At 35.6% G+C, this 12,855-nt stretch overlaps 1 protein-coding gene across 2 annotated transcripts; it reads left to right on the top strand.

The window, feature by feature from the left end:
• On the top strand, positions 1 to 12,372 carry LOC114749304 (DExH-box ATP-dependent RNA helicase DExH9). Of its 2 annotated transcripts, none has more exons than XM_028937800.1 (11): positions 1 to 354; positions 3,133 to 3,423; positions 3,600 to 3,800; positions 3,888 to 4,106; positions 4,986 to 5,321; positions 5,497 to 5,601; positions 7,207 to 7,317; positions 7,780 to 8,030; positions 10,124 to 10,247; positions 11,472 to 11,754; positions 11,844 to 12,372. In XM_028937800.1, exons 2-11 carry the CDS (start codon positions 3,163 to 3,165, stop codon positions 12,080 to 12,082), a joined length of 2,130 nt encoding a protein of 709 aa, XP_028793633.1. In that variant the 5' UTR covers positions 1 to 354; positions 3,133 to 3,162; the 3' UTR covers positions 12,083 to 12,372. The 2 variants fall into 2 exon arrangements, with proteins under 2 accessions (XP_028793633.1, XP_028793634.1); XM_028937801.1 differs by having other exon boundaries at positions 3,141 to 3,423.
• The last annotated feature ends 483 nt before the right edge of the window (positions 12,373 to 12,855 follow it).

Below are 12,855 nucleotides of genomic sequence, written 5' to 3' on the forward strand. Positions count from 1 at the left end.
ACATTATTGCAAAATTGCAAAAGCTTTCTTCTGCAGTCTGCACCGTCAGAGACTTCACCTTCGACTCCATTGTTCTTCACTGCCGCTGTGACTTCAGCTTTCTCCTTTTCCTTCTCACTCTGTTTGCTTCTTTCTTCCTCTTTGGGCAAAACCCATTCGGCCATACAAAAAAATTCGACGGAATCTCCTCAATCATCTTCCTCTGTCACCCACATGGACATGTTCCTCCAACTTCCGTCACCAGCGGCGTCGTCCCCACCGTAATCACCGTCGGCCTTCCCCTCGTTCTGCCTCGGCTTCTTGCTTCGACCACCACAGCTCGATCTCTAGTCTCTCTTCATCACCAGCCTCAAGGTGAGTTTTTTGCGCAAGGTGGTGTTGTCACGCCGCCTGATTCTTCTTACTATGCACTTGCTTGTTTATTTTGTAAAACAATATCAATTTTCGGTTTGCCGTAAATAAGTTTAGGTGCTTTGAATGTATTTCTCGTATTTCTGTGTTTGCTTCTAAACTTGCTTTTTTTTGGGGTGTGGATGCTTGTGTCTATGCAAAGTTTTCATTTTTCAAATCATCCATGAAGCCGTCCCCCCCCCCCCCCCCAAATGATATTTCTGAGGCTTTTTGTTGAACGAATTGACTGTTAACTTTTGCTGCTGTTAACTGTTTAAGTTCTTTGTGAATAAAGAACTTTGCCTTTGCTCGGATGTAAAGCTGTTTTTCATTTCAACTTCTTGTCACCTAAAGCCATGTCTCATGTTTGGATTATTGAGATACTAATGTATGCTTCTGTATAGTGATTGGGTTGTTTTTAATAAGATAATTGTCATTCTATTAGTATTAAGTGAAGTTGCCATCAAATTGCAGTACATGTGTTAGGAAGGTTATTATTTTATGCGCTCTTTATGTGTTCTGAATTTAGATAAAAAAACCTTGACTTCACACTTGGTTGCGGCTGGAGCACAAAATTTCACCCAAAAAAATTCAGCACTCAAGTTACAAAGGTTTGGGGTTGCTGAAAACTTGCTGCATTTTGACTTCACATTGCTGAAAACACTCATTTATTGAATGGAAGTCCCACAAAATCAAAGATGGATGTATAATAAAGTAGATCCGAGCACTAAATGGTATATGCTAGATTTCCAATAAGTTGACGAGGAGTTACTTGCTTATGCTCTAAGATCACCTTATTCTCAAACATTGGGGAAGCTTAGGTGTCCATGTATAAATGTAAATGTAGGCATATCTAATTGTTAATGAGGTCAAGACACACATCTATCAATTTGGATTGATGCCAAAGTATTATATATGGAATAGTCATGGTGAGACAGAGATACAATCTCATTCACCTATGTCTTCAATACCAAGTGCCATACGTGCTTCATTGAAAAGGTGCCAAATCCTAATGCAAGAGCATTTCATGACATGTTACATGCTGCGCAACAACCATTGTGGGAAGGTTGAGAAGAGGAGTCTATACTTTCAGTAGCTTTGCAGTTATTAAGCATTAAGGCAACAATTAACATATTACAACAAGACTACAATTTAGTTTCCCAACTCATGAGGAGGACACAACCTAAAGACACTTGTATGCCTACAGACTTGTACCAAACAAAGAAGTTGGTGTCAAAGCTAGGTTTTGATTATAAAAAGATTGATTGTTGTGTGAATGGTGTATTTCCTGCTATAAAGTTGATGATAGTACAATCCAATGTAAGTTTTGTGTGAGGAAAGATATTCCTCTAGAAGGTGTCATGGAAGAAAAAAGAAAGTTGGAAGGAAGCAGTTGTGGTTCTTACTGATTCCTAGATTGTAGTGATTGTATGCTTCTGACAAAACCATAAAGGAAATGACATGGCACTATACGGATCATAGAGATGCTAATGCCCTTTCTTATCCCTTTGACGGCCAAGCATGGAAAGTTTTTGATAGTTCATATCTTGACTTTGCTGATGATCCATGAAATGTGAGGCTTGAGTTAAGTGCTGATGGATTTACGCCATTTGCTTTAAGTTTTTCATTTTATTTTGGCTTTGAAACCAGTCACGTAATCGTTTGAATGTTGACACTTTTAAATTTGATAATATTTACAGATTGAGTCTAATTTTTATTTTTAACTAGTTTTCTCTTAAAATTGGTGTGTAATTGGCTATTATACTTCTTCCCTCTTCATTTTGATTACTAACGACTTGGATGCTTTGGATTGTGTTGTATTACAATGTTGGGTTTGTTGCCCTTTGGCATTTTGTTTATTTATCTCTTTATATTATCATCAGTTTGGAAAATTCTCAAGGTATTTTGATGTATGATTTTGTAAATGACTTGGCTAGTATCTGGAACAAAAATTAAAAGGGTATTATATCGGCTTTGCATATTTCAAAGATTTCATGTCTCCACTGAGTGTAATATAAGTCTGCCTATGTTGATGTGCGTTTCAAGTTGCTTTTGAACTGGAGATTTGAGGTGATGGTTTTAGAGGGCATTCTATTTATAAGATAGGCTGGTATAAGTATGTCCCCCAAAAAGAATTGAAGAACATTGTGAGTCATCATTAGAGTCTATCCTGATAAGAAGATCAGAATCTCATGGATTGAGTCTAGATATTTGATCATTTAGTTGTTATACTTTTATTTGTTTCTGATTTTTCTTTTACTTGTTTTCATATTGAGATTGGATTTTAGATTGAGATTAGATATTGATTCGGGTGATGTGATTTATTTATGTTTTTCCAGATTTGTTGATTTTATTTTTCTACAAACAAATAAGAGTGAATTTCCTAGGCAGAGGTAGTTAGGTAAACACACTTTCTTCGCTGGACGCAGAAGAGGGAACTACCACATCTAGATAAAAATGAAAGTAGTTGCGTTTGAGAAATGCTTGTGAGAGATGAGAAGATAATTATAATTACTGTTCTTTAAAGAATTAGTATAGAATTGAATATTTTAACTTTTGTTCATTTTTTAAATAATAGATTGAAAATAATTCTTACTATGTTAGGTCAAAGTTGATGAATTGTATTATACATAGTTATTTGAATGAATTTGTGCTAGTTGTGCGTAGAGCCTGAATCACAGTCTTGAGCTTTTTGCTTTTCACTCTGAATTTTTCTGTTCATCTAATTTTTTTTTCCTTAAGTTTTTTAGAATTCGTAAATTGAAGCTCTAAATGGGGTCATTGAAGAGGAAGTTTCCGGACAATGAACCTGATGAAACTCGCCCTTCCCAGAGGCAACAGGGAGAATATGCTTCAGAATTAGTTGATGAACCTGTGGCATGTGTGCATGATGTTTCTTACCCAGAGGGTTTTGTTCTGTCTCCTCAGTCTACGGCTGCACAACATTCTGAGCCTGCCAAGAAGTTCCCTTTCACTCTTGACCCTTTCCAATCTGAAGCTATCAGTTGCCTTGAAAAAGGCGAATCTGTCATGGTACTTTCCTAATATGCAAGATGAAAGATTGGTCCCAAAGTTGTTGGCTTTTTTTTGTGTGGGGCTAATACATTTGATTTGTATGAGGAAAGTAATTAAATTGATTATTTTGGGCAAATCTTGTCTATCTTTCATGTAGATAATATTTATCTTTTGATGCTATGAATTTCTTATAGGTATCTGCACATACATCTGCGGGAAAAACGGTAGTTGCATTATATGCTATTGCTATGTCTATTCGTAATGGACAACGAGTGATATACACTTCACCTATTAAGGCTCTAAGCAATCAAAAGTATAGAGAGTTTAAAGAGGAATTTTCTGATGTTGGTTTGATGACTGGAGATGTAACAATTGATCCCAATGCTTCTTGCTTGGTGAGTCATCTGTTTAAATTGTTACATGAGCGACATTATATAATTTACTTGGATAAAAGGATTGTTACGTTTTTGTGTATATTTCAGGTGATGACTACAGAAATCTGGCGTAGCATGCAGTACAAAGGATCGGAGGTCACAAGGGAGGTGGCTTGGATCATTTTTGATGAGGTACATTACATGCGTGATCGTGAAAGAGGTGTGGTTTGGGAAGAGAGTATTGTTATGTCACCAAAGAATTCCCGTTTTGTATTTTTATCTGCAACTGTGCCAAACGCGAAGGAGTTTGCTGATTGGGTTGCCAAGGTGATACATTCTTTGATCTGCTGTTAGTTGGTTTGCACATGTAGAGCTGTTTCTCAGCAACAATGCATCAGATCCAATTCATATACTCGGCCCTATTAATGAATACATTCTGTTACATCATTTAGATGCATACATAACCTTATTTGCAAGTTCTTCTCTTTTCCCCCCCTCTCTTCTATCTCTCGCATTTTATTTGTTTGTTTGTTTTTTACTTAAAAATTGGTATTGGGGGATAACTCAATAATAGAACGAACACTTACGTGGACAATGAAAAAATTGCAGAAGTTATACATAATATCATATTGGAGTTTTGAAAGTGTATTTATTTATTTATTTGAATAAAAACTGTATATCCATTGATCACAAAAGGGAAAATCTAGGGTTGAAAGTGTGTTTACACCTTGTCACTAATTCATTTCTATATCATTTATGTTAAGGTTTTGGGCGTAAGCTAGTCATATAAAGTGCGTGTTTTGTATTTGAGTTTTGATGTCTTTTTTATAGTTTAACTGCAATTCTCAATTAAATCACCAATGACTTCAACCATTTATAATAATGTAATAGGAAAAATAAACTGCATAAATAATTTTTTACTGGGAGTTTCAATGTCTTTTGGAATTTTATCTAGAACTTCTCTCAGTTAATTTTCAAGGATTTGACCATACCGTAAACATTTTTGGCTCTCTAACGTGAAGGTTGAATCTTTGGCATGTGATACTGAAAGAGCATTCATTTATCATATTATCTATTTACTTTGAACATTAAAAGAGTTGCGACTAGGTATTATTTTTCCCTAATGCATTTTAGCCAACTGAATTATTGTCTGGTTTTTGTGGTGATCATTTAGATAGTTGGTTTGATTTGGTAGATTACTTGCAGGTGCACCTACAGCCTTGTCATATTGTTTATACTGATTACCGACCAACTCCTCTTCAGCATTATATTTTTCCTTCTGGAGGTGATGGGTTGTATTTGGTTGTGGATGACAAGGGAAAATTTCGTGAGGACAGTTTCCAGAGAGCTTTAAATGCCCTTGTTCCCAATAATGAGGGCAATAATAGAAAAGAAAATGGCAAGTTGAAGGGCTTGGCCCTAGCTAGAGTGGGTGAAGAAAGTGACATATTCAAGATGGTGAAAATGATCATTCAGCGCCAGTATGATCCTGTTATACTTTTTAGCTTTAGCAAACGAGAGTGCGAGCTTCTTGCAATGCAGGTGACAACTTGCTTTGCAATTTTTTTATTGATGGTTATCCTCTTTAAATCTTTAGTTTTCTGCTGGCTTATTTGCTGTAATAGGCGACAGAAGGCTGTTTCTGTTCTGAGCTGCAGTACGTTTGGTGTTACCAGCTTACGTCAATGATCTTCCTTGTGTTTTTTTGTTTTTTTAGATGGCAAAAATGGACCTTAATGGGGATGATGAAAAGGAAAACACAGAGAGAATCTTCTGGAGTGCTATGGATATGCTTTCAGATGACGATAAGAAGCTACCTCAGGTAAGTTACATTCTCTAGTTTTCTCTCTTTCTCTATACCACGTTTCAACGATTCATGATGCACTTTTCTGGTGTTCAATGCATCATGGATTGTTGAAACGAGAGACTTTAGGTTCTTGTACAAGTTTGAACTAAATGGAGTCGTTTGTACAAGGAGGGGCCTGATTTGAAGACAAATTGGGCTGTTCTTTTGTACCTCATATTTTTTAAAGCTTAAGCAGGTTTAGGCGGTGTAATTATTGGGATTTATTCACTGAGGTGTAGAACTTTAAGTGTTCATTTGGTGGTTTTCTGGCTGTGTTAGGACTAGGAAATAGAATGAGAAAAGAGGGAAGAAGGGAGGAGAGTCTAAAACCAGGATCTGAAGTTCTAGATAGAGAGACCAGGTTACTGCATAATACCTCCATTCGTGATAAGCTTCCTTACATAATGGGTTTTTATAGTTTGCCGCATAACCAACAATAATCAACAAGTAACGCTATTAACTTAAGACTAAAAGACATTAACTGCATAAAACCACCCTAATTCACACGCTTAGCCAGAAGTGGCTTTTGAACCCTAATGGGTTGCTTTAAAGCATTATTTTGATAAGGGGAATTTGAGGTTGATGGGTTGTTTCAAAAAATCTAGCAAGGAACACCTTTTGTTGGTTTTTGATATGAAACAGAGCAAGAGATGAAGAACACAGTAAGGATTGAATGACGTACAGATAGGGATAGTTGATGAGGATAGAAGTCATGCATCTTTTCTGCCACATAAAGCAAACTTTTAACGTCAAACCAAACTACAATATCTTATCATAAGTGATTTCTGACACTCTCCCTCAAGCTGGAGAATGTATATCTGGCATTCCCAGCTTGCTTTAGAGTCCTTCAAACTGCAATCTAGCAAGTAACATTATCATAATGTCTCCATCTTGATTGAGAGACCGAACATAGGATAACTTGATCATGCCACCTTCAACCTCTTCTTTGATGAAGTGTTTGTCAATTTCCACATGTTTTGTCCCGCCATGGTATGGCGGGTTTTTTGTCATTTCAATGCCAGCCTTGTCAACCGTAGTTGTAGTGGGGCTTGACATGGGGTATTCAGTTCTTTGGTGGTGTCAACACTATCATCCTTTCTTTGTTAGCTTCTTCACGTTTTCTGCTATCATTCTTACCTCTCATTGCTCTATCATTGGTTAAATATGTTTATGACTTGGGTTAATTTTATCCCTTCGAATGTTTGAATCCTCCTCTTTCATGGTCTTTTTTGAATTTAAAGTTTCTGACTAAGCTTTGCTTTCTCTATATGCGAATGCTCCTTGCATCTTGATGCTTTGATGTGATCCTCTCTCTTGTATATATTCCAGTCCTCAGAACGAATACAAACAACATTCAGATCATATTTGTCTATACCATCAAACATTTTTAGTAATCCTAGAAGATTTCACAAACTAAATCTGTCTCAAATTTAAAAGCAAACAAATATATGGATGTGACCTTTATTCATTATTTGACGCTGTCTGCATAAAAGAACTGCTTTATTTTAGTAGAGTATCATAATTGTATACTTTCATATATGGATGTGTTAATCAATTTTTCTGGTGTATAATATATTATAGGTTTCAAACATGCTGCCCTTGCTGAAACGTGGAATAGGAGTACACCACTCTGGCTTGCTCCCAATTTTGAAGGAAGTGATTGAGATATTATTCCAAGAAGGGCTAATTAAGGTTAGTGGAAAAATTAATTGGATAAAGGTTTTACTTTTTGTGTATTTTCATATATTGTAAATAATTTTAGTTTTCATTAAATTCTTAAATTGTTTATTTCATAGTTGTTAAAATGTCTTATTAAATGCTAGCATAATCAGTGTATCAGTAGCCATTATAGAATCTATTGGCAAGCATTATAGGCTATTTGTTATTTGTTCATTAACTTTTTATTTTTCTTTTGTCTTGAATACCAATATTAATATTATGAATTCATAAACCACCTACATGCCAATAAGAAGTTTCTCCGGGGCCTTTTTTCCTTAGTGAAATTATTCTTCTGGTCTGATCTGCTAACATCACTCCTTCAGATTTGGGTACAATCATGCTATGTCATGTCAGCCTTCCCCTCCCCCCTTTTAATAAATAAAAAATAGTTGATTTGTTATATTGTCAGACATATTGAATATATCTATTTTTTAGTGTTTGTTTGCCACAGAGACCTTTAGCATTGGTTTGAACATGCCTGCAAAAACGGTTGTTTTTACAAATGTCCGAAAATTTGATGGGGACAAGTTTAGGTGGCTATCCAGTGGTGAATATATACAGATGAGTGGTCGTGCTGGTCGACGAGGTATTGATGAACGGGGAATATGTATCCTCATGGTTGATGAGAAGATGGAACCTTCTACTGCTAAAATGATGCTTAAAGGTGCAGCTGACAGTTTAAACAGGTAAATTGCTTATCACTGTGTACAGCATGCATTACGTAATGGTGTTGCTAATAATAGTTGTTGACTTTGACGGCCTTTGGTTTTGTTTACATTAGCTCTGGACCTGCTTTCTTAAATTTCGGTTTCAAATATTATTTATATTTCATTTCTTTAATATAATTATTGTTGAAATCAGTATACATTTTCGCTACTACTTTTCTTATTAGTCTGCTTATAAACTATCTTCTTAGGTCCTAGTTTTTTGTTCCTTTATTTTTGTAATATCTACATAATAAGTTACGTTTCTCAAGGTTCTCTTGACCTACTTTTTGGTATCTGATCTATCTTAAATAATCATAGCCCCTTTATAAATTGTGCACTGCATTGTGATTTGTAAAAAGATAGTGAAATCAATTCAAAGACCTTCATATTTCCTGCTTTGTATCGGAGTTGGTCGTAGCCATGCCTTATCCATGACCGATTTTGGTTCAACAATAACCTCCTAAGCAAATGCTCTAGATTCAATATCTTGGTCTTCTAGTGGGAAACAATCAAACCAAACCTCAAACATCCGTACTACCTAAATATGTTATGAAAGTAGATAGGAAGAGGAAGCTGAGGAGAAATTAATCAGTTGCAATTTCTGTACACAATTATGTCCTTCAAAAAAGTTTGACAGTAAAAAAAACATATATCCTTGGCGGGTAACTTCGCTATTTCTTCTAGCCTTAATCTTTTTGCATTTTTTCACTACCTCTTGAATGCCCAGTCTTTGTTGCTCAAAAAACCACTCAACTTGATTCTGTAGTTGCGGGGGAAGTCTTTGTCTTGGGTCAATAGATGTTTTTACCCTTAAGGGTGTTTTTGGTTCGAGGAAGGGGAGGGGATGGATTTTAATTTGGGGGGGGGTCGGAGGGGAGGAGAGGGATTTTAACAAAAGGAAGGGGATGTGGGGTTTTAATGTTATCTTGTTGAGGAAGGGAGGGGAGGGAAGGGAAGTAATTCTTATATAAACAATTTTACCCTTGTATTTTGTTATGATAAAATATTTTTATATGCATTTTAAAATGCTTATTAATTTTATTAATTAGTTAGAATTTTAAAAACCTGTCACCTTACTTATACATGGTAAAATATTTTCACATGCATTTTAAAAATGATTTTATTAATATTAACATGCTGTCTTATTAATTTTAATATGGCTTTTAAAATCTTTTATCTCTTTAAATGTGATAAAATTAGAAAATTAATTTGAAGAAAAAGAGACAAGACCTTAACTATATGACAAGACCCTCCATGTATTAGGAAATAAAAAATATCATTTTAGCAATGTCATATTATAGTTATGATATATATTAATATATATAAATAATTAGTTAATTAGTTGACATGTATACAGTGTCATATTATAACTGTAATGTATATTAATATCTATAAATAATTAGTTAATTAGTTGACATGTATACATATCATATATATGTATATGTATAACTGAGCATCAGGCAAGTACGTAGTAACACTAAGGGAACATGAAGGGAATGAAACGAATGTTAAAAGAAAAAAGAAAAAAAGTTACTAGGGGTACCGCTGGAATATTAAACAAATGTCATGGGCATTTTTGTTTATATCTGCATATTATTTCTCTCCCCTCCAAAACCCCCCAGTTTGGGAGGGGAGCACAGAGAGAGAGATTTTTAGCTTCCCTCCCCTCCCCTCCTTCCAGCCAAACACACTCTCCTCCTCTCCTACCCTCCCTTTCCCTTCCCTCCCCTCAGAAAAGCCCCAACCAAACAAAGGGCAAGTGACTGGGGCCCACTCACTTTAAATTTTCTGTTAGTAAGTGTTGCTTTGTATATTATGTTTAAATTTTCTAGAATATGCTTATGGTTTCCATCATTCCTTTATGATTACTTAAATAGGGATTTCTTCTCTATGTGATGCTGGAATGTGAAATAAATCAAGGAATTATCCTGTCTTGCATTTCGTTAGATTTTGATGTAGTGTCTTTGTTTTATTTACACACTATTAAAATAGACCAATTCAATATTATATTCTCACTTGGATAATTTTAAAATGAATTATTATCTATTAATTACTTTTCCCATTTGCATCAGTGCCTTTCGATTAAGCTACAACACAGTTTTAAATCAGATGCGATGTGAGGATGGTGACCCTGAAAATTTGCTTCGCAATTCTTTTTATCAGTTCCAAGCTGACCGTGCCCTTCCTGATCTTGAGGTTTGTATGTATTTATGGAGGCTTTCCCCATTTATGTTTCATATGTAATTAAATTGCACACAGACCTTCACCAAAAAAAAAAAAAAATTGCGCACAGACCTGGTGAAACTTTCATTAAATGTATTTCAAGAATAAAAGCAGTTGAAGCGCCATACCACTGTATGAGGATGAACATCTTCCAAGAACCACAAACCAAAGAAAACTTCGCTAACTTGGTAGGGACCTGATTCGGGAAAATAAAAAAAAAAAAACAGAGGAGAAGGAAAATAGTTTCTAATAGGAAGGGTTGCAAGTATCTCACAACACTCACTAGAAGACTGATGGAGAATCTCCAAAACACATGTACTCTCTGAAAAGATGTCCTATCTTATTCCTGAGGCTAATGAGCCTTTAAAAATGAATTACAGAGAGAGAATATGTTGATAATTCAAAGATAATAATCATCAACTAAATCTGGAACTAACTCTAACGTTAAAGTGGGGTATCCCACTTATTTCTCAACTGAAACTTGTTAACAGAAATAATAAAAATACTGAAAAACAGCTATTCCATATCTGATTCTTCCCTGCCACGTTTACCCTTCCTTGAATAAGTCAACTTAAATCTGTGAGGTAGCGTATCATAACTCAAGGGGGGAAAATGAAGCTGTTATGTGAAATTCCTTTTTGTGGTAGCGGTTTCCTGTTTAACTGAGTGCTGGATGATGTTATCACGTAAAGTTATTACTTATGCGTTATTCCTTCATATTACATTAAAGATCTTGGATGGTCTTTGTTCTTTGGGTGAGTTTTGCTTGTATTTGATATGCCATTATTTTCATCTCAGCATCTGACGTACCTAGGTATTTTTTATATCAAATGTTGACACTTAAATTTTGAACACAGACATCCGGGATACATCCATTTTATTGGGCATTCATCACCATCCCAAATAATTGGCACCTAACAACTTTGGACTTTTAATGCTGTTCAACTTTTAGGGTAAAATACACCAATATCTTATTTTATCTCAATTACAGTGACCCCCCTTCTATCTTCAAAACTTACATAGACCTTCCTTGAAATCAAAAGTTAACTCATACATTCCCTTTGCAACAATGAAACCTAGATGGTGTACAGCTCTTGTATTTACAATTCATCATGCTGCTTTCTTGAAATTATCGATTTCCTTGTATTGTTGATTTGCATATTAAAGAAAAATTGGAATCGTTTTTCCTATATCCAGAAACAAGTTAAGGGTCTTGAAGAAGAGAAGGAATCAATTATGATTGAAGAAGAGGACAAATTGAAGGATTACTACAATCTGCTGGAGCAGCATAGACTTCTGAACAGAGAGGTTCGTGACATTGTATTATCTCCAAGGTACTGTTTACCCTTTTTACAGCCTGGCAGGCTCGTATCTCTCCAGTGTAGTTCAAGTGAGGAGGATCTTGCCCCGCCATTTGTTGAGGACCAGGTGACTTGGGGTTTGGTCATTAATTTTGAAAGCATCAAGAGTGTATCTGGAGGTAGGAATGTCTATGCTTCCTAGTTTATCTATTCTTTCAAAGTCACATACCAGTTCGTCAATTGTAACCTGGTCAAATATGCTTCCCAGATAGTGCAAGCATAAAACCTGAAGATGCAAATTACACTGTTGATGTTCTTACAAGATGCATGGCGAGAAAAGAAAAATTTGGGAAAAAAATTGTTAAGATAGTCCCCATAAAAGAGCTTGGAGAGCCTGTAGTTGTCTCAGTTCCTATCTCTCAGGTAACAGATGAAGCTGAAATATGTGTACTATATTTGCTGACTCCATCTTGCAATTCCGTTTACTATCAACTGTTTGCATTCTAGAAAATTACGGCTCTGTTAACAGGGGATAACACACATATATATGAATTCCAACCACTACGCTAGTAAAGTAGAGTTCAGCAATGATCCTAATCCTAGTTCCCATACCCCACAGGTGGTTATCAATTTCCATGGTCCCCATTACCCATCCATGAATTGATTATAAGTTACCTCATCACACTGGAAGAAAAAGGCTTGCCTAGGCATAATTTTGGAGTGTGAGCTACAACAACAACAAAGCTTTATCCCACTAGGTGAGATAGGTTACATGGATTGCATGACGCCATTGTGTTCTATTCAAGGCCAAATCTTGGATATATTGTTACTTGAAAGAAAAATAAGACACAATACTCTCACTGAAGAATTCCCAAGGCCTTTCCCTCACATCCAACTGCCCAAACACAATTTGGGACGACAAACCTTCTGGGCCTATTACTAGGAAATCTGGAAGGATTGAAAGTGCTGGCTGAAAACAATTTATCTAATCCTTTCACTTCCTGGTTGACAGATTTTCTGATATAAGACATAGATTGTATGGGATTTGTTATCTGATTTAATATACAAAGATTCCCAATTTTTTTGGGATCCTTTGCCATTTTGCAAGTGTAAGCGTCAATTTGGTCTCTATAGATGAAGAATTTGGGGTGGAACTGAGCAAGTTTTATTCAACAAGAGCTAAAACATTTATAGGAAGAGATTAAGTTTGGGTTTAGCGACAGATTGCTATCCTAATCTTCCTAAAACCATGGAAAGAGAAAGCAAAAGATATTCTGCAT

Source organism: Neltuma alba, unplaced genomic scaffold (assembly GCF_004799145.2).
Source record: "Neltuma alba isolate B1F8T4 unplaced genomic scaffold, ASM479914v2 tig00006011_pilon, whole genome shotgun sequence".
NCBI lineage: Eukaryota > Viridiplantae > Streptophyta > Magnoliopsida > Fabales > Fabaceae > Neltuma > Neltuma alba.